The 19,214-nt window shown below is 46.4% G+C and overlaps 8 protein-coding genes across 8 annotated transcripts; 4 read left to right on the forward strand and 4 right to left on the reverse strand.

Annotated features, from left to right (window-relative positions):
- Window positions 1-146: 146 nt before the first annotated feature.
- Window positions 147-1,880, reverse strand: LOC128726992 (actin-related protein 6). The gene is made up of 4 exons (XM_053820850.1): window positions 1,801-1,880; window positions 715-1,719; window positions 461-633; window positions 147-283 (listed from the first exon to the last, which is right to left on the reverse strand). Exons 1-3 carry the CDS (start codon window positions 1,878-1,880, stop codon window positions 504-506), a joined length of 1,215 nt encoding a protein of 404 aa, XP_053676825.1. The 3' UTR covers window positions 147-283; window positions 461-503.
- A 665-nt stretch (window positions 1,881-2,545) lies between these two features.
- LOC128726991 (nodal modulator 1) lies at window positions 2,546-6,495 on the forward strand. Its single transcript, XM_053820849.1, has 3 exons — window positions 2,546-2,682; window positions 2,801-3,356; window positions 3,431-6,495. The coding sequence occupies exons 1-3, from the start codon at window positions 2,546-2,548 to the stop codon at window positions 6,359-6,361; spliced, it is 3,624 nt and encodes a 1,207-aa protein (XP_053676824.1). The 3' UTR covers window positions 6,362-6,495.
- Window positions 6,496-6,648: 153 nt separating this feature from the next.
- LOC128726841 (uncharacterized) lies at window positions 6,649-7,909 on the reverse strand. The gene is made up of 4 exons (XM_053820681.1): window positions 7,771-7,909; window positions 7,265-7,691; window positions 7,048-7,191; window positions 6,649-6,967 (listed from the first exon to the last, which is right to left on the reverse strand). The coding sequence occupies exons 1-4, from the start codon at window positions 7,907-7,909 to the stop codon at window positions 6,649-6,651; spliced, it is 1,029 nt and encodes a 342-aa protein (XP_053676656.1).
- A 1,316-nt stretch (window positions 7,910-9,225) lies between these two features.
- LOC128727022 (uncharacterized) lies at window positions 9,226-9,940 on the forward strand. The gene is made up of 2 exons (XM_053820877.1): window positions 9,226-9,364; window positions 9,432-9,940. The coding sequence occupies exons 1-2, from the start codon at window positions 9,226-9,228 to the stop codon at window positions 9,938-9,940; spliced, it is 648 nt and encodes a 215-aa protein (XP_053676852.1).
- A 2,264-nt stretch (window positions 9,941-12,204) lies between these two features.
- On the forward strand, window positions 12,205-12,729 carry LOC128724706 (uncharacterized). Its single transcript, XM_053818428.1, has 3 exons — window positions 12,205-12,328; window positions 12,390-12,537; window positions 12,606-12,729. Exons 1-3 carry the CDS (start codon window positions 12,205-12,207, stop codon window positions 12,727-12,729), a joined length of 396 nt encoding a protein of 131 aa, XP_053674403.1.
- Window positions 12,730-14,334: 1,605 nt separating this feature from the next.
- LOC128724707 (uncharacterized) lies at window positions 14,335-15,162 on the reverse strand. Its single transcript, XM_053818429.1, has 2 exons — window positions 15,015-15,162; window positions 14,335-14,927 (listed from the first exon to the last, which is right to left on the reverse strand). Exons 1-2 carry the CDS (start codon window positions 15,160-15,162, stop codon window positions 14,335-14,337), a joined length of 741 nt encoding a protein of 246 aa, XP_053674404.1.
- Window positions 15,163-15,449: 287 nt separating this feature from the next.
- On the forward strand, window positions 15,450-15,909 carry LOC128724709 (uncharacterized). Its single transcript, XM_053818430.1, has 3 exons — window positions 15,450-15,549; window positions 15,640-15,805; window positions 15,882-15,909. The coding sequence occupies exons 1-3, from the start codon at window positions 15,450-15,452 to the stop codon at window positions 15,907-15,909; spliced, it is 294 nt and encodes a 97-aa protein (XP_053674405.1).
- Window positions 15,910-16,635: 726 nt separating this feature from the next.
- LOC128725845 (conserved oligomeric Golgi complex subunit 5) lies at window positions 16,636-19,096 on the reverse strand. The gene is made up of 4 exons (XM_053819614.1): window positions 19,060-19,096; window positions 17,657-19,000; window positions 17,400-17,588; window positions 16,636-17,327 (listed from the first exon to the last, which is right to left on the reverse strand). Exons 1-4 carry the CDS (start codon window positions 19,094-19,096, stop codon window positions 16,636-16,638), a joined length of 2,262 nt encoding a protein of 753 aa, XP_053675589.1.
- Between the last annotated feature and the right edge of the window lie 118 nt (window positions 19,097-19,214).

Here is a 19,214-nt window from a genome sequence, read left to right on the forward strand (position 1 = left end):
GGAGCTCCTTTGCGATGTCCGTTTTTTATGGTGGTCCAGTTTGTGGTTATTTCTACGCCGCTGTCTGTGAGGCAATGCGTGCATTTCATTCGACTCCAAACGTCTACCCACAACTGTTACCGGGAATGGGGTGATCATCTTGTTCAGTTCATCGATTTCGTCGTCATATCGATCGATGTTAGAGTATATAGAAGACACACGTCGGTCTTCCCGAAAGCATCCGGTCGGAGGGCTGGCATTCCATCAAAGGATGTTGGTTGGCTTTAATCTGCAGAACGCTAGCCTTTTACGTTGACAAGAGCGAGTTTGTTAAGACATGAAAAAAAAGAAGAATTCAGACACACGGTCATCACACGGCAACTACACACGTATTCTAGCTCGTTATTTTTCCTCACGTGTCATGATGTAGACGACGATGTTTTTATAACGATAGGAAGCCAATAAAGTAACTTTAGTTTACCTGGTACGTCCTCCTGTTTTCGGGATTTGTTTTTCCTACGCCGCTAGCTATCGTACTTATCCACCAGATGCCTCGAGCCGTACTCCTCGTACTGGTTGCGACTCATGCACGATTTCATAAAACTAAGCGATTGTGAATACTTCTTCCCACCATGCCAGGCGTAAGTGATTGGACTGCAAGGGAAGAAAAACGAATTATAAGAGCAAAAGCAATATCATCCAAACGCTGCTAGCCAGCGCGCAAAATGCACGTACTTTTCAGGAACGGTTACTTTAACCTCGTACTCATCAGGAGCAAGAGCTCTGACGTCTTTTTCCACCCGTGATTGCATACCCGGAAACAGGGCACAACCACCGCAAACGACAATGTTCGCGAAGAGATGGGGACGCGTTTCTTCCGCGCACATGTTGATCGCATCGACTATCGCTTCCGGCACGCCCATCTGTTGGATTCCCACATCTGACGGGTGGAACAGCATCTCGGGGATTACGAAGCGTTCATTTCCCAGTTTTACTGTTTGCAGTTCCTCGCCGTTATCCATACCCGTCGTTTCGTTCGGTTTTCGAAGGAATCCGCGACGAATTTGTGTGTAATCCGGCAACACGTATTCCCGCAAGATTGTATTATCCGGGAAGCGCTTCCGTGCTATTCGCATATCGTCGTTAAAGTTCTGTGACACGAAGCAACTGTCTTCCTTCACCTGATTTATCACGTACGATTCGTCCATCACGTTCAGTTGCCGGTAGGAGATGATTTCCTTCAGATGGTTGGTTAACACCTTCCCCCCAACATCGATGCGGCGGGTAGCTTCCTTCACCTTGTTGCCCTTAACGAAAGGGACGATGTGCGTAAAGCTAAAGCCCATCTCTACCACCACGCATGCCAACGGTTTCTTACGCCCTTCGAATCCATCGCTATGGGCGTAGTTGAAAGCCGCCAGATCTATCGCCGTAGATTTGCAAACGGCATCGCAGTCGTACTCCTCGTAAAGGATTTCCAGCATCGCCTCCTGAATGGACCCGAAATTGAACAGCGGTTCCGTGATCAGCAGCGGCGTTTCGGAAAACTGTACCGGACAGCAATCTGGGCTGAACAAATAATCCCAGACCGTTTTCTGTACGTCCCAGTTCACCAGATAGCCACGTTGAAAGCACAGGATGTAAAACAGCCCGGAAGCATCGCGGCACTCTTCGATCTGGTTTCCAATGAAGGGTCGCCTTCGTTCGGATTTCGCTTTTGTGATACAGTTTAGAATGGTTCTAAAACGAAAACAAACATAAAATAGACATAATTTGCTGCCCTGCACCACCCGGACATGCTGCAGTGTTTTTCCTGCTTACTTTGGTTCTTGTTCGTCCGATAAACCAAGCTTTGCGTAAAATGCACCATTGTCCAACACAAATGCATTGCTATCACTCATGATGGTGCTGTTTTAAAGCAAATTTCACTCTTTTTCACGCCGATTCTTGTGCGGCCGAACCGGCATCAATTCATGTTGTTTTGATGCACCTCTCGACGCAACTGCTGTTGCATTTTAAACGTCACCGTCGCATGCTTGACGATATTAAAAAAGGGGTTTTGGAAACTCAACACCGTTTTTTTTTGCAAATTTGACTTATAATAGATTAAAATGATGTGTACCTAGGAGTTTTAACTGTTTAAAATATATTCTGGCGATTTCGGTATCAACGTTCTTCTTCTGCGGGTGTTTAACCAACTTTGACCTCTTGTGATAACGGTTGCTATTTCGGACGTCTTGTTAACGCCGCGATTCAAATTTGAATCAGCGGATTTAATGCATATATTTTGCGATATTTTGCTAGTTTATTTCTTTGTTCATGCGAAATTGCCTTTCACTTTATCGTGGATGTAATTTTACTGTAATAATCGATTAGCGTAAGCATTCAATTGCAGTTTATTTGGCAACTCTGCTCGGTACCACCGTGTCAGCTGAACATCACATCACATCTGTTCTGTCACCCAGTACGGAACTGGGGTTCGTAGTAGAAAATATTTTTCACCTCTTCGTTTGTGCCGGGTTTGGGGAATTTTCGCACGATTTCTAACTCAAGGTACCCGCAGAAAATGTTTCGTTCTGCGGTGCTAGGTTTAGTGCTTGTTTTGCTGTCCGATTTCAGCTCGGCAAATGAAGTTTTCGGTTGTGGGGGCTTCGTGAAAAATGTAAACTCCGAGCTTGACTTGAGCAAAGTGGAAGTAGGGCTGTAAGTTTTCTCGTTTCGGTTAATTAAATTAACATTACGAGGGCCGACTCCGGAAGCCACTTATTGAACGAAAACGTGCTGATGTGTCGGGTTTTGTTTTTGTATTTTTCTCTTCTAGGTTCACTCCCCAGGGCAGCCTGAAACTAAAGACGGAATGCTCCCCTTCGAATGGGTATTACTTCATCCCGGTGTATGATAAGGGTAGCTACGTGCTGAAGGTGATACCACCGCCCGGTTGGAGCTTCGAACCGGAGCAGGTGGAAATCAAGTTCGACGGCCAGACGGACGTATGCAGCCAGGGCAAGGACGTGAATTTCCTCTTCAAAGGCTTCGGTATAACGGGGCGTGTTGAGTTCCTCGGTTTACCTGATAACGGAGCGCGTGGTGTTCGAGTGGAGCTAGTTGCAGAGGATGGCAGTAAAATCGGCCAAACTGTGACAAATGCACTTGGAGTGTTTTCATTCACACCGATTAAACCGGGCCGCTACGTGGTGAAGGTGCAGCACCTGAAATGGCACTTTGTGCAGCCGGAATATACGGTAACAGTTGCTTCCGGAAACACCGAAATCCCTGCTGGATCGCTCGTCGTTTCTGGCTTTGATGTGGAGGGTAACGTTTTCAGCGATGGACAACCGTTTGCCAATGTGGGCTTCCTTTTGTACGGTGCCAAAAATGTAAGAACACACCCTGAGGTGTCTGGCCACAATGGATACATAAAATTAACTTTCTTTTTTTGACACAATTGCAGCAAAAGTCGCTCGTCAAGTGCTCGTCCGATAGCACGCTGGCAGTAGCGAACGACGTCGATAAGGCGTACGAAACTGCACCGCTCTGCTACACCACGCCGAACAAAAATACCGGCACCTATCTGTTTGCAGGCGTTTCCAGAGGAAAATATCTCATTCGTCCGCATTTCACCAACAGCAAAATTAAGTTCCATATTCGCCCAGAAGCCCTCGAGCTGGTCGTCGATAACGATGGATTGCGGTTGCGGGAAAATTTCGAGGTCACCGGATTCAGTGTGTCGGGGCGCGTGCTTCGATCACCTAACGGACCGAGCGTTGCGAAGGCCCGCGTGAAATTGAACGGCCGAGAAATTGCGGTCACTGGTCAGGACGGTAGCTACACGCTAGAAAACATCCAGCCGGGCACGTACACGATTCAGGTACAGGCCGAGGATCTGCAGTTTAAGGATCACATCGTGAAGGTGTCGCTGGCGAATCCGTCCCTGCCGGATGTGCTCGTATCCGGTTTTAAAGCGTGCGGACAGGTCATCTCGAAGAAGGCACACCGCGTGGCGATAACGAAAAAAGCGTCCACCATGATGGTGGAGGTGACGAGCCGTGAAGGTACGGGCGAGTGGTGTACGTTCCTGGAAAATGGCCAATACGCCGTGCAGGTGCTGACGACGGACGAAGAACACGCCAGTGGCATCCAGTTTTTCCCAGTCACGCAAACGATCGAGGTAAACTACGCTCCGGTTGAGGGAATTGTATTTTCACAGCTCCGCGCTACAGTAACGGGAGAGGTGCGTTGCTTGGCGGATGGCAAGCGTGAATCTTGCCGCGATCTAGCGGTCACCCTGCAAGCACTCGACGGCAGTGGTAATGCGATCGGACAGTCCTTTATCGCTCCGGTGTCGGATGCGGGTAGCTATAGCTTTCAAAATGTGCTGCCGGGAAGCTACGAGGTGAGCGTTCCAACTGGTAAACTCTGCTGGCAGTCGAACATGGTGAAGGTTAATATCAAAACGGCCAAGGAGACGGTACCGACCTTCGTCCAGACGGGCTACATCGTTTCGATTTTGTCGAGCCACGCGGCATCGATGTCCTATCGGTGGAAGGAACCAGCGGCCGATGAAAAAACTGCCCCCGCCAAGGAGGAAGAGATCGTTCTGACCTCGGGTATGAATATGTTTTGCGTAAAGCACGCGGGCACGTACAAAATGCGCTTGAGCGGGTGCCATCGGTTCGACGAGACAACGGCCATCGAATTTAATACAGCCAATCCCACTCCCATCTCCGTCAATGCCAAAAGCCACCGCAACGTGGTAAAGCTGATTGCCGAAGAGAAGGAACAATTCCAGGTAAAGGTGTTGCTAGATGGACAAGTAACTGGTGAGATTGTTGAATTTGAAACGATTGAGGGAAGAACGGATGGAGGCTACGTATATCGCAAGGAGTTCTATCTGGAACGGGGCGAACGCATCACGTTGGTGCCGCAAAGTGAAATCATGCTATTTAACCCAACGCAGCTCGTCGTCGTCGGTGGAAGCGATTGCGAATACGTTGGCACGGAACTGCGAGCCACGAAGGGACTGCTCATAAACGGTCGCACGAATCCTCCGGTGCAGGATGCCACCATTACGCTGGTGTTCCCGAAGAACATGGATCTTACGCCTTTGGTCACACTCACGAACCATCTCGGCGAGTTCCGGTTTGGGCCTATCGATCCCACACTCGCTGTCGAACTGTCCGCCGAGAAGGAATCGTACGTGTTCTCCACGTTCGACCGAAAGAGCAGCACGTTTAGCGGGCATAAGCTTTGTGAAATCATCGTCACGGTAAAGGATGACGTAGGCAATCGGTTGGCGGGTGTGCTGCTATCGGTGTCCGGCGCTGAAAGCTATCGCAAAAACATGGTCACCGGTGAGGACGGTAGCATCAAGTTCCATTCGCTCTCACCCAGCGAGTACTACCTGCGCGCGATGATGAAGGAGTACGAATTCCGGCCCAACTCGAAGCTGATCGAAGTGCAGGAAGGTGCCACCGTGGTGGAGGAGCTGGTCGGTAAAAGAACACAGTTTTCTATCTTCGGTTCCATCACGTCACTCAACGGTGAACCGTTCCCGAATGTGGTCGTCGAAGCGGTGTCGGACGAAACCTGCGGCAACGTACTCGAGGAGGCAACGAGTGAGTTCAACGGACAGTATCGCATCCGTGGACTGACTCCCGGCTGTCAGTATCGAGTACGCGTACGCACCGGCACAGGACCGTCGGCTGCGGTTGATCGGTCGATTCCACGTGAACGCGTGGTCAAAATCGAGAAGGCGGACACGCGCGAAGTCAACCTAATCGCCATTAGTCCGTTGGCTTTCGTCGACGTCACCGTGCGGGTGGTTGCATCCCAGAACGATCACTACAAAACGCTCAAGATTGCGCTGTACAAAAAGGGTAGCGATTCGCCGGTGCACACGCAACGCATCGAACCGCCGCTGAACCCGAAATCGAAAATCAACCCAGGCATTATGGTGTTCTTCCCGCGCATTCCCTTCGACGGCAAGAACTACCACATCGAGCTGACGTCTTCGCTGTCGGAGAAAAACTACCGGTACAGCCTGTCGTCCGTGCCGTTCGTGGCCAATACGAGCAGTTTTTACGCGGAAATGCAGTTCACGCCCGAGCTGCGGACAGCGGAAGGTGATCTCAACCAGAACTCCCTGTCGGCGATCGTGCTGATCGCACTCATTGGGTTCGTGTTCTTCAAGCAGGAGCTTGCGTTCGAGCTGTTGGGTATCGCCTGGTCGAAGGTAGGCTCGCTCGCTTCCGGTGCCATGAGCCGTCGAACGGCCGGCAAGGAACTGAAAAACGATGCCGGTTACATCGACAACCGAGACATTGACGTGCTGGCGTCGACGATCGATGGGATGAAAAAGAAGAAAACCAAAAAAGTGTCTTAAGACCGATGAAGTAGCCATAAGGCGGCAGGCGGCCACACGGATGCGACAGGGGTCGGTAGGATATCCGTAAAGACTCATTGTAATGGTAGTGATGGAACGGGTCGTAGTCAAGTTCTATTCGTAATAAACGGCAGCGGTGGTAGTGAACAAACTAACTGAGCATTAGATTTTCTTTATTACCTTGCACCCTGCTTTCGTTTCGTACACCGTGTTGAATAAATAAATAAATAAATTAGAATATGTACAGCTAAATCACCGTCGATCCGTTCCGATCCGAGTCGCGCCGCTTAATTTCTTCGAAAGCGGTTGGGACGTATCGGTTGCAGAATCAACTTTCCTCGGGTTCCGCTATCGGTGGGAACCGTTGCAGTGTCCACCGTTCGCGCCAGTGTGTCAATTTCATTTTCCTGCGTGTCATAGCTCGCTGCAGCCAACGTTGGGTTTTCCTGGGAGCTTGAGACAGGAGCTAACCGTAGCGGACGGAAAGGCTGACGGGTGAACTTCTTCCTTTTCGGAACCTTACACTCCTCGTAAATGCGCCCACAGTCCTTGTAGTTGGCCGCCTTCTCATCGCTTGCGTCACGATAATTGTGGAAAACGTCTCGGCTGTGATAGTTGAGAGAAAAAAAAACGCATATTCGTTAGTGTTTCGGATCGCCGTCTCGCTATGTCGTTCGGTCAGTTACCCTATTGCGCGCGTGATGAATAAAAGGATCGGGTTCCGTCTGGCCTGGAAATCGAATTCGCAAACGAACCGCTTACGACACACGCGTCGGTTTACTCCAAGGAACCGAAACGTCATATCAGTTAAGGTGTCTGTCCAATACATCCTGCAAGAGATTCGTTGGAAAATAGCCGTTCATTGGCATCCATTTTTGCACAGAATTCGCTCCGTTTGCTTACTCATTCTCCCCTAGTTCGTCGTCGTTTGTGTAGCCATCGTGTCCTTGCTCCTGTCCATCTGTTACGTCACGCTTACGACGCGTTCCAGAGCTGTACTTAGAATAGGAAGATGAGCTACCGGATGGGGGTGGTAAGTAGCTGTTCGAAGGCGGCAGATAACTGTTAGAAGGCGGAGACGAATCGTAGCTCGAGTACGGTTCCGGTCCGGGATAGCTTGAGATGATTTCGTGTCCCGTCGCGTGATAATCGGTGTACGGACCGGACTCGAAGAACGGCGGTGGCGTTTCGCTAATGATGGACGAACCGAAAAAGCCACCCGGAAATATTTTGTGCCCAAAGAAGTAGATTCCAGCAAAAAAAAGGGCCACCAGCACAATTTTCGCCTTCACTAGGACCACCGTCGTGAGGGTGGACATTATTGGACCCACTGAAACAACAAACGTTTCAAAAAGAAAAAAACCGTTAAGCTTTGATCGCATGTCAAGCTTTGGCGGTGAAAAACTCACGTGCTTTGAAGAGATATTTGTAGAACCGTCTCCTTCGGCGACCTTCTTCGACGGATTTGGTACTCGTTTCCGCTAAATCTTGCGCTGCTGCTAACGCCAGCATCGCTCCCAGCAGCAGTAATTGTTTGTAGTAGGCCATGCTTTTTTTAAATTGTTCTTTTTCTGTTCAACCACACAATAGCTGCGACACGTTTGACTGATCCTTTTCAGCGCGGGACACAAGCACGAAAACACACACACACACACACTGTACGCCCCCTGTGATCACCTTTCCGGAACGCCACCAGCTCCGATAGGGAGCCGAGAAAATGTGAACAAAATTTAGGCTCCCGTCCGAAACACGATTGTAGCTCGAATGAGATCGAACAGCCAGGGAAGGCATCATTTTATAGGATGTTAAAATTTTTCTTCCACCTCCAAATTGACGCCAGCCACGCACGGGACAATAATTGAAGCTAATTCAACGTTAACATTCCGGTGGCGAAAGGCGTGTGTGGGGGGTCCGCGTCTCAACCGGGAACGGGAGACGGATGGACATTTCTTCGGCGTCACTTTCTTTCATGCACCGGGGAGTGGGAATGAGTGGTACACGATTCGAATTCAAGCCATTTTTAAACACCTTTCAGGATCGACAGTGTGGTAAGCTTCCGGTAATTTGGATGCTAAAAATCTGGGTGTTTGCTTTGCTAAATATGGAATGGTCAAGAATTTCCCAATGGATGATCAAATGAATCCAATTGTGATAAGTTGACTCAGATCTGGCTTAAAGAGAAAACAAAAAGTAGGCCAAAATACTGTTAACGGAAGTTTAAATAAAATCAATAATTCTTTGTTCGTTAAGGAAGAGGTTTTTGATTTCATTTAAGGAAAGGCTTATAATATACCAGCTCTAAAATTGAGCTCGAACATTTTTAGAAACACCAGGATAATGTTCTTCTAAGAATACTCTAGATTATCTATAGCTAGAACTCATTTATGCAATCCATTACGCAACGTTAGTAACTCATCTCTTTTTGGCCCTATGCGCTTCCGGTTGTGGTCTCTTGTTCCTCGAATTACATAAGGTGTTAAATGGGATGGTCCGGTGGCGATCTTCCGGCGTCGGAAGAAGTTCCATCACGATCGACCGGAACGAAAACATCGATCAGAAAGTGTCAACATCCCGAAATGAAAGTGAATGTGAACCACTTTCGCGGAGATGCAGCCCTAATGTTGCAGTCTTACTCACTTCTAGCACCACCGATCAGGTGGCGGTGCTAATCGGTGCCTAACGTTTTGTTGTTGCCCTCCACTCAGAGAAATGGTGTCCCCCGGGAGTAATGGTGCTGACGATCGCTTGTAGACGTTTAGCACAGTCTCTGTACCTTGCACCTAGCGTGTCAGGTGTTTTGTCGCGAACGATCAGCTAGAAATGAAGCAAGTGATTCCCATTAACCGGTGGCCAGTCGTCCCGAAATGAAGCTGCTCGATACGGCCGCATACCTCGTCATTTTCACGGTAACCGTGGTGGCTTGTGAAGCAGAAGGAGCAACTAAATCGTCCGTTGCCCTTGTGGAAGCACGATACGATCGGTATTATGACATTTTTCGCTACTGTAAGTATTGGAGGAGATTGAATTTCTGATGCGTTGCTTGCTTGAACAGTGACTCCTTCCACCACAGGGTGGCCGTGGTTCAGTGATCTTGCCACGGTCGTCTTTATCAAGCTGAAGATATGGATCATCCTGGTGGCGATGCTGGTGTTCGGTGATGGGTACTATTGGGCCAAGACGAGTGGACCGAGCATCTTCGAGAAAAGCCAGTGGGCTCAGACTCCCGGTGGGATTGGTTGGGGTCGTCGAAAGCGGAGAGATGTCCGGTTCGGTCCTGGACAAAACAACGACATGGCGGAGTTCATATTCGACACGCTCGATATCAGTGACGAAGCGTGTCGTAAGCGGATCGTGTGTGAGATGTATGTGGAAGGAACACGGTCTCCGGAGATATGGAGGGCATTGAGTAACCCAGGATTTGATGTGTTTCGTGCCTACCGCCCAAAGGACCCTAGTGAGTTGAGTTTATCCGACTGCCGTAAGCGTTACCAATGCGATTTGGCTGATGCGAAAGGAGGTTCTTCTCGAACGCAGCAAACAAACGCCTTGGACGATGAAGACTGGAGATGGCCACGATAAACGTGTGTGATGGCGTAACGTAGATGTTAAGATATTTATTGAATGCTCGTTGCTGATTATTTTAAATATACAACTTTATTAACTTATGACACATTGTTAAACTTATGTGTAGGGTGTGGTATCGAAGTAATTTTTCGTAAACGCTGGACTTATTAATGCCGCTAGGACAACCACCTTAAAGAACAGCCATATTTGCGTGATGTACCCGACAAGAAGAAAGTATGCGATGGCATTAATTTCACCTGAAAATCGGGGCAACATGTTGATTTTATTTAACTATCGTTTTTAAGTGTTTCGAATACTTTACTCTGATACTTGTGGCTGTTTTTTATCGGTCGCATGTGTGTTGATATCAGAGTTCTCGTGGTGTTGTTGGTAGAAACGTTCACATCCTTACAGCTGGTGGAAATTGTGAACGCTGCCAATATTACAAGCACATTCAGGGTTAACCACATTTTGAGGTGAAATTTTTCTCAATCGACCGTTCAAGGTAACTTCAGTAAAGATACTGAAATGCGTACCTTGAGAAACTATGCGAAACATTCGTGTAACAGATTGCGTGACTTACGGGAGCTTGAAATAAAAGACGAACAAAAGGGCAGATTTGAATGAATGAACGCCGTACACGCTTGAAGTGGTTCATATATTTTAATAGGGGGATTCGTCTGCGGTACGTCTTTATCACACGTGACATTCATGCATATGAAAATCTAAGCCAAATTTACCCTAAACTTACAAAACTATCTTGTTTCGAGTAGCATTCGAATCACGCAAACCCATCCATTATTGTCTCCAATTTATCTTTCCAGTACAGTTGCCAATCATTTGTCGAGCTGTGAGGATCGCGACTTCTCCCCCAGCCGATGGAAGAATGATGTTGATGATGATCGTAGAATGGGACAGAATCTTCCCATACAATCGGCTGGTTGCACCCATAGCTTTTCGGAAACGCTTTAAAAAGCACTACGATTATGAAGATCGTCAACCAGAAGCCGCCTTTCAGAATCCACAACACACTGTGTGCAATCCACCAGCGCCAGGCATAGGGATAAGCTGAAAGAGATATTTGATGAATATTTTTGACCACGTGGTCAACACTCACTATAACTACTTACGGCTGGAATGTCGGCGGGATTCAGATGATACAGCGTTTTCCACTGCTTGTACTAAACATGCTTGGAAGAATATGAATAAATAAAATGCGAATGCCCTCTTCATGCCTAAATTTCGATAAGTAACCTCGATTGGGTGTCTCACTGATAACTGAGCTTCTCTACATGTCCTTGGGTACTACAAAACGGCTACGGCGTGTTTATAAAAATGCTCTAATTGGAGATATTTTAGCGAGCGAAAAGAAAGCGCTTTCCCTATCAAAAGCGGCAAACGGAGCTAACGTTTCAATCGCTTACAATCAGTGAACTACCAACTACGGATAGTGTAGGAAGAGCGTCATGATTTCTTTGCTCATCGGTTTCCTAATGGTGGTGATCGTCTCGCAAGCAATCACTGCCGATGATCCTCAAGCTCCATCCACAAGCCTTGCCGTTACCGGTCGTGATCGGGAGGATTTCAATGAATATGGCAAGTAGCCAGTTATCATGTTGAATAGCATGTATGATAACTTTTTTTTATCGTTTCTTTCAGGATTTCCCGAGCTCGTATTCGGATCACATGCGGCAGCAATTGCCGCGTTTGTGTATTACATCGTTATATTCTTTAAAACATATCTTCTAATTCACTTTGCTCTTGTACGGCAACGGCAAACAGAGACCGAATGGAGTTCTAGAAGTCACAGGGAGCTAAGGTATTATTTGATTGCATGAAATTTGTTTGGTTGTATACAATTCATGAATTTCTTTCTAGATATCCTTTGTATGACGCTAGCAATCGTGATATACTGTAGCGTAGAGTTTTTGTTGATAGTTTATAGCAGATAATTTATTTATTTGTACATACAAAATTATATCTATCAAATATGGAATAAAATGTGAAATTTAATGTGTAAAAATGAACAAGAATGTTTATCTACTTTGCTTTATATATAATTGAATTATTTGAAATTTTTTTTATATATTTATATTTCGTTGTATTTGAACTGCCTGTTTCCCTACTTGGTGATCATGGCAATTAGCACGTGCGTTCTAAATGGCCCCCACCAATGTTTACGAACGATAGTTTTACGAAAGAAAGTTCAAGTACAGGGACATTTTGCTCGTCCCGACTTTATGGATCAGTCCATTCAAAACACCTTCAACGGAAACACGATGTCGCTTGAAAGCAGCTCTCGTCTTTGGATCACGATCGTGATCGTGTTGTGTTTGGTGAGTGGACACGTTTTCGCCCACGGACATCATCATCCGAAACCGTTGAAGTACAGCTATGGAATATGTAAGAGCGAAGGATATGAGCGATTCCTGCAGCTGTCAGGCAATAATTCACTTTCTTACAGATGCACCAACAGGATGGACGGTGGCGTTGTACATTTGGGTGCTGGTAAAAATGGGCTTCATCTTGGGCGCTTTGCTTCTGCTGTTGTTCGCGAAAAAGTGGAACAATAATGGCCAATCGATCTACGTGGGAGGTGGCCCAGCGTTCTAGTGAGTGGTATGAAAATTAGCGTTATAATTTAAACGTGCTAATGTGGTTCATCTTTGTACTTCTAAAGCCACCGACGATCGCTGGACGCTGCGGAATATAATCTTTTCCGGCACAGGAGCACAAGAGACGTGCAGCTTTACTGGAACGATAGAATTAGTGCGTTAAGTGATAGTTTACAGCAGGATGGTTAGATAGAGCACTTGTCGATGATATTGAACTTAAAATATTTTTAATAAATTATTTGTCGAAATAAAGCATACAAAATTAATTAAATTACATTTTAAATATTGGTTTCTTCGCTTTCATATAGTTATTATTCATATGCCTTACCGCAAATAGCATCGGATTTTCACACAATAATATAGCATATCCACTAACCACTGGTTCTTAATAATTTACGTGTCACAAACTAATCATTCTTTATAAGTTTAATTCGAAATGATACCCGTTTGTAGTTCTTCCTGGCCATGAACAACAACGAGCCTCCATGGTCATGCTTTATTGAGTCATCAAACAAATCGTGACAAAATATCGAAAACGAAAGGGAGAAATTACGCGCTACGATTGCGATTGGTTGGCTACTTCCGTTCGAAAACCGGAAGCAAACATCACATCACTTTCTTTCGAGCGTTGGCGCAAATTGGCGATGATCGTTTATCACCATTTAGGTGAGCCGCAGGGCGCATCTCGAGGATGCCACAGTCGCGTGTTGACCGACTGATAAGCCTCGTGCTTTTACTGATAGATCACAACTGAGCTGCACTGACTATTATCATACGATCTTCTCAACAGCACTAAGGATGGTGTCGTGTAGTTTACGTCGTTTTGTACTGATCTGTTTGATTCTGTGGGTTATGATCGATGCTTCTTGTGCACAACAAGTAAGCCGCCGTCGTCCTCATTACCCTAGGTTTGAAATACGTAAGTTGTCTTTTAACATTTAACTCAATTGCATGCACATTAAATGGCGTTTTTTGCTTGCAGTATGGCCACTGCATTGGGTGAGCGCCGCGTACTTTTGGGGCTTCCTGAAAATGGGGGCCATTTTTGCCGGTTTGATGCTTCTTTTCGTCGTTCGAGCTCTGCCTTGGTGGAGCAGTGGCCCAACCGTCTTCAGCCACGAGGCACCAATATAGTGAGTGTTTGCTTTTGTCTTAACATCAGAGAATTCAATGCATTTATTGCATCCTTTTATGCTTTCCCACAGCCATTACAGGGGTTTCGGTTCTGCAAGAACGGAAGAACTGAACAGCGAAAGCGTGCTCAATGATGCTCTGTATTGGACTGATAAAATTGACAAACTGAGTAAAATGTTCGAAGAGGATGTTAAAATAAAATAATTTAACGAATAATTTCTACTAACTGATGTGTACGAACATGTATTTGAACGCTGTTGGCATGGATTTTTGAGACGATGTTTTTTCAGCTTTTCGGATTAATGCATTTGATTGAAAAATCTGTTGAATTTGAATGTTTTGTTTAACGGCAATAAAAATGAATTATATTTATATAAAATTTCTTCACCTAATTTTGTTACAATTGGAAATGGTGTGATAACAAAATGATGAGTTTTGTCCTAAAGAATTGCATTGATGATTGTCAAACACAAAACGTTCCAAGGATATCTGGTAGCAGAATGTAAGTATATGAAAGTTGTCTGACATATATGCAACTAAATAATTATGTTTGTTTCCAAATGCATCTTTATTACAATAAATTAGTTTTTTAACCTACAATAAATAGCTTAAATACCACGAAAGTTAGCTTTAATTTACACTCCAGCTTTTTCCCTCATGTCATTGCGAATGTTCTTGATTAGCCACCGCCTCATCGTAATCATCGATGGACCCCGGGTTTTGCCCTTCAAAGACGTTCAACGTTATTGAAGGTCCCACTGTTCGACACTTCGAGTACAGCTCTGCACACTGCTGCAAGCTCCCCGCCGACACGTCGTCCGGCGAGCGATACTTCCGGAAAATGTCCACACCAAGCATGCGCGTGCCCAGCTTCAACAGGAAGTCACTCTTCGCGCGAAAATCGACCTCACAGACGAACCGCTTACGGCAATCCGTCGTGTGAACGCCAAGGAAGCTGAACGCCAAATCCGTCATCATGTCGGTGAGCAGCAAATCGGACTCCTCACCCGGTCGAACTGCTTCCCGGATGGAACGTCTCCTGTGTGGTGGCTTATCCCAGATGATTTCCTCATGGTGGTGGTGATCGTGATCGTAGAAGGGAGCGGGCTCCCGCAGGATGATCGGTGCGCAGCCGTGCTTCGCCGGGAAACCCTTGAAGAACGCCCAGATCATGATGATGCCAAGCCAAAACGCACCTTTCACAATCGCTATCACAAACGCAGCAATGCCCCAACCCCAACCGAATGGGTAAACTGTGGTGAAAAGGCAAAAAAAGCATCCCAAAATCAGGTTAAACACCTTCTCAAAAACCTTTTCAGAAGATCACTTGATCGACTTACTTGCCGAATGAAACGGACCACGTTGTCTTGCCGTTTCCACATCTGTGTTGTCGCCGGACTTGTCGCTTATTCCAGGTGCTCCTTGAACAGCGACGACTGTTAATAGCAACACCACCAGCCAGATTAACGCCCTCGGTACAACCGCCATTGCTCGCTAGAGTTAACGCAACCGACACGTAACAGGAACCAAGAGTTTCTAGCTGGAGCGTTGGATCTTTTATAAGCGCTCCTGGTCGCGGTTTCATGAAAGTGCCTCGGCGAGCGCAACTAAATCTTCCTAATTGCGGGTGCTAATTGGCGCGTTGGACACTTTCAGTTTCAACGAAGTGTGGCGCAGTATATATGCGATGACTTGGCGGTCGGCTCGGGTTTGTTCAGTGGTACGAACGACGAGGAATGGGCTTGATGGGTAATAGGATGAAGTGTGCTTTTCCGATGTTAGTTTTTCTCGCATGGTGCGCCTTGCTGGTGCAAGCGGGTGAAGAAAACATAACGGCCGTTTCCACGCGCTCTGATAAATACTACGACGAAATGTGTAATGCCCGGTTGAAAATTTAAATACCTCCGTTAAGCGTGTACATTTTGTGGAGAGGTTTAGTTGATATGTTCTATGTTTGGCCCACAGGGTACCGCTTCTGGACATTTCCGGTTACGATGGCCATCAAAGCTAAGGTGGTCATGTGGATTCTGTTCATCACATACTTCAGCACGATCATGCAAGCGATCGTATACCAGAAGTCGGAGCCGCAGCTGCCCGAAATCTACTCCGTACCTGCAAATGCCGATTGGGGGTAAGTTCAAACAACACTTATGCGAAATGGATATAAAACATGTAATCAAATTCTCATTTGTGTTCGTTCTCCAAAGGTATTCTTCTTTCAATAGCTGGGGGTGAGATTTGAATTTAAAGCCGTTTGTTAGGAAGTTAAGGGATTCGTTATATCGTAAGACTGAAGTGAACCATAATTTATTGAACTTGGATTAAATAAAAAAGCCCTTTATTTACAATCGACAATTACTATACGTTTTATGCAGTAGAAGCTATATATTTGACACCTTTCTCTAGCATTACTGCAAAATAATTATCACATTCGGTACATTACACTGCATCAGCACTCGTTAGAGAAAAATCACGTGTTCCCGGTGCTTGTTGAGCAGTTGCAGCTTTCTTTCAAACGCGTTTGTTATTCAGTACCGGTGACCATGTTGCAGAAGTTGGTTTGCATCGCACTTATCAGCGGTTGTGCCATGGCCCACAACATAACCTCTCTGACTCGGAAGGACCTGCCTTTAGGACGATCAGATGATTACTTCAACGATATTGGTAAGGCTGTTGTTTATAGTTTTTACTGACCGAAAACCACTCATCCGTTTATGGGGTACATTGGCAGGATTTTTTGGACATATCACCTCCTTTGAATGGTTTGCTGTGGCGGCCGTTGTAACGCAGATATGGGTATTTCTGAAGGCATACCTGTTATACGCCTTAGCTGTAACACGAACCAAATCTACGGCTAGGCAATTTTCCGATGAACCTGTAGCGGAATTACAGTACAGATGGATTTATGAATAAAACCTCCTATCTCTTACTGATATAGTTAACCGTTTATTTAATTGTGACTTAGTTCAAATGTTTCATAACATTTTCCAAATAACTCGTTACAATAGGATAGATGGGATCATACTGGGTGATGTTTTTCTGCCGGATGATGGTCCTATACTTTTGCAGAGCTCCGGTGATCAGTTCCAACCGATCCCTTTCAGCCGAGTGGCTTTCTAGCCATTGCAGCAGTTTTTCGTTGCTCCAGCCGGCGGTAACGTGCGGGCTGGCCATGTCGTTGCCGGCATAACCGAATAGCATAAAAAGCACGATGTACGGCGGCACAACTCCACCCTCTTCGGATGTCTGCTCAACCAGCTCCTGCGGCGCCAGGGTGGACAGCGAGGCGATCGCACGGATCAAGCGGAAACTTTTGCCAAGAGACGACAATTCCGGAACGATAGGCTTGAGTGCGTTCTCCAGATGGTGACAATCGGCTTTGAGTCTCTGTCTGCCGGCGGACGAAATCGGACGAATGGTTGCTAGATTTTGCACGAACAGTTCAATGCAACGAACGGCCAAGTTTCGGCCGGCCTCTTCGATCACCGTACGGTCATTGAACGGCAGAATGTGTGTGCTCCACGACCGAACGATAAAATCATGTAGCTCCTTCATGTACAGTGAAGGTCCAGTGGTGGAAATGTTATTTGAATTCAAACCCGGTTCACGGTGCATGGAAAGCAGGATTACATTTACTGCCGTATGTATGGAAGCTGAAAAATAAGACAAATATTTGCGTTAGATACGTGGGGCAGAGTCGTTTTTTCTTTCAGGATTGTTCTTACCAATCAGCGGTTGTAAAATAGCCAGTGTAATGGTTTTTCCTTCAACTAGACTGACCGTTAACCGCTTTGATGACTCAAGACCAGCAAATTTCGATCCTAAATTCAACACCAACCGGTTGATTGCCTCTTGATGATAGTGAATAATATTGGCAAGGGTAATATTTTGTGATTGCGAAACATTTGGGTTGTCTAAAAGAGGAAAACAGATATTTACATACTGGTTGGAGGTACGAATTAACGCCAAAAGGCATGCGCACCGAGCACTTGTTGAGTTTCCGAGCCAAGTTTAACGTTTCGTTCGATTTTGTTCCAAAGATCCTTATTCGATGCACACAGCACCCCGGTCACAAGATCGATCAGCCGTGCGTCAACGATGGCAGCATTAAGCTCGGTTGATGCAACTCGCACCAAAGCGTCAATAACTTCCTGGTTGGGAAAATCCACATCGCCCATGGCCACCTTGAAATTGTTTGCGCACTTCTCCAGGTAACCGGCTTCGAGGGAATTGAAAACCTTCTCACTGAAAAAAAAGTGCTGATCGACTTTCGTCTCCAGGCCACGTGCTAGTGAGAGCAGCTTCGGAAGGCCTTGTTGAAGTGATTGCGTAACGTGGGATTGAGCCGATTTGAACGAGCTAATCATCTGCCGTTCCAGATTGTTCCAAAACTTGCGATCGAGTTCTTTCGCAAGGCTGTAATCATCGCCTAGTGGGAGCTCTTGCAAGCACTTTTGCAGAAATAACACCTGCGTACAGTGGCCGTACATTTCATCCACGAACAGCCATTCTAATGCCTGCCAGAGTTTCGTGCGAAAATTGGAGGAATTTGTCAGTGTAGGCGTCTTGCCGGGACCTTTCAATTGGCGTGACTCGTGCCTTTCCTTTGCCGGAGAAGAAGCGCCAGTTTTGCGAAGCTTTGCCACATCCGTCCCGGCAAAAGACTCCTTTATAGCTTCCTTCAGATAGTTGCTGAACGTTTCCAGCACATTATTTAAGCATCTGGGAAGAATTTTCAAATTGTGAAAGATTCTCAGACACACACCGACTTGGTCGGGCTTATTTTTCAGAATTCCTTCAAAAAGATCACGATTAGCAAGTTTCAACAGCCGTTGCTTAACCTTGGCAACAGAGCCTATTTCTTCGCGCAGGAAATCAATCTTTGTGAGATCCACATCTTCCATAAGTCCTTCCAATTCGTTTACGATGCTGGCTTGTTCGGTGAGGTCATTCGTACGGTCCAACTCTTGATGTACTTGCAGAAATCGCGCACATTGACGCAGCACGTGGGACGCTTCATGCAAGCGTCCGAGCACTTTCGTTTGCGTTTCCAATACATCGTACGGAACAGTTATCTGCCGGCGAAGTCTTTCGGCACCAAATCGAAGGGTTTCGATGTGGCTCGATATTGAATCGATCGAAGAGTTTAACGTACCAGCGTGCTTGGCTTGGGAAAGCAGTACACCGTATTGCTCACGCACCTGCTTTTGCAGGGCGCTGGAAAGCTGCTCGATGCCTTCCGAGAGTTTACTGATCTGGTCGCTGATCGCCACGGTCAATTGCAGTTCTGGGCTGGGTTTGTCGGCAAGGAAGTTCTTGTAAAACTCTACGCAGAAAAATCTGTTAAGTGAAACACGTTGGATAAAAGCACGTGGCTATACCTACCATCATTTTCGATTTTATCACACAGTTCGTCGGTCATTGTATAGTTTAATTAGGTTTCTTTTGCACTATTGGAGTGTAAAAATCGGTGACGTCCTCCGGTTTGTTTTCGTGGAGGTAAACATAAGCCAAACGTCAGAACCATCTGACTGAAGGAA

The sequence above is a fragment of the Anopheles nili genome, chromosome 3 (genome assembly GCF_943737925.1).
Source record: "Anopheles nili chromosome 3, idAnoNiliSN_F5_01, whole genome shotgun sequence".
Taxonomy (NCBI): Eukaryota; Metazoa; Arthropoda; class Insecta; order Diptera; family Culicidae; genus Anopheles; species Anopheles nili.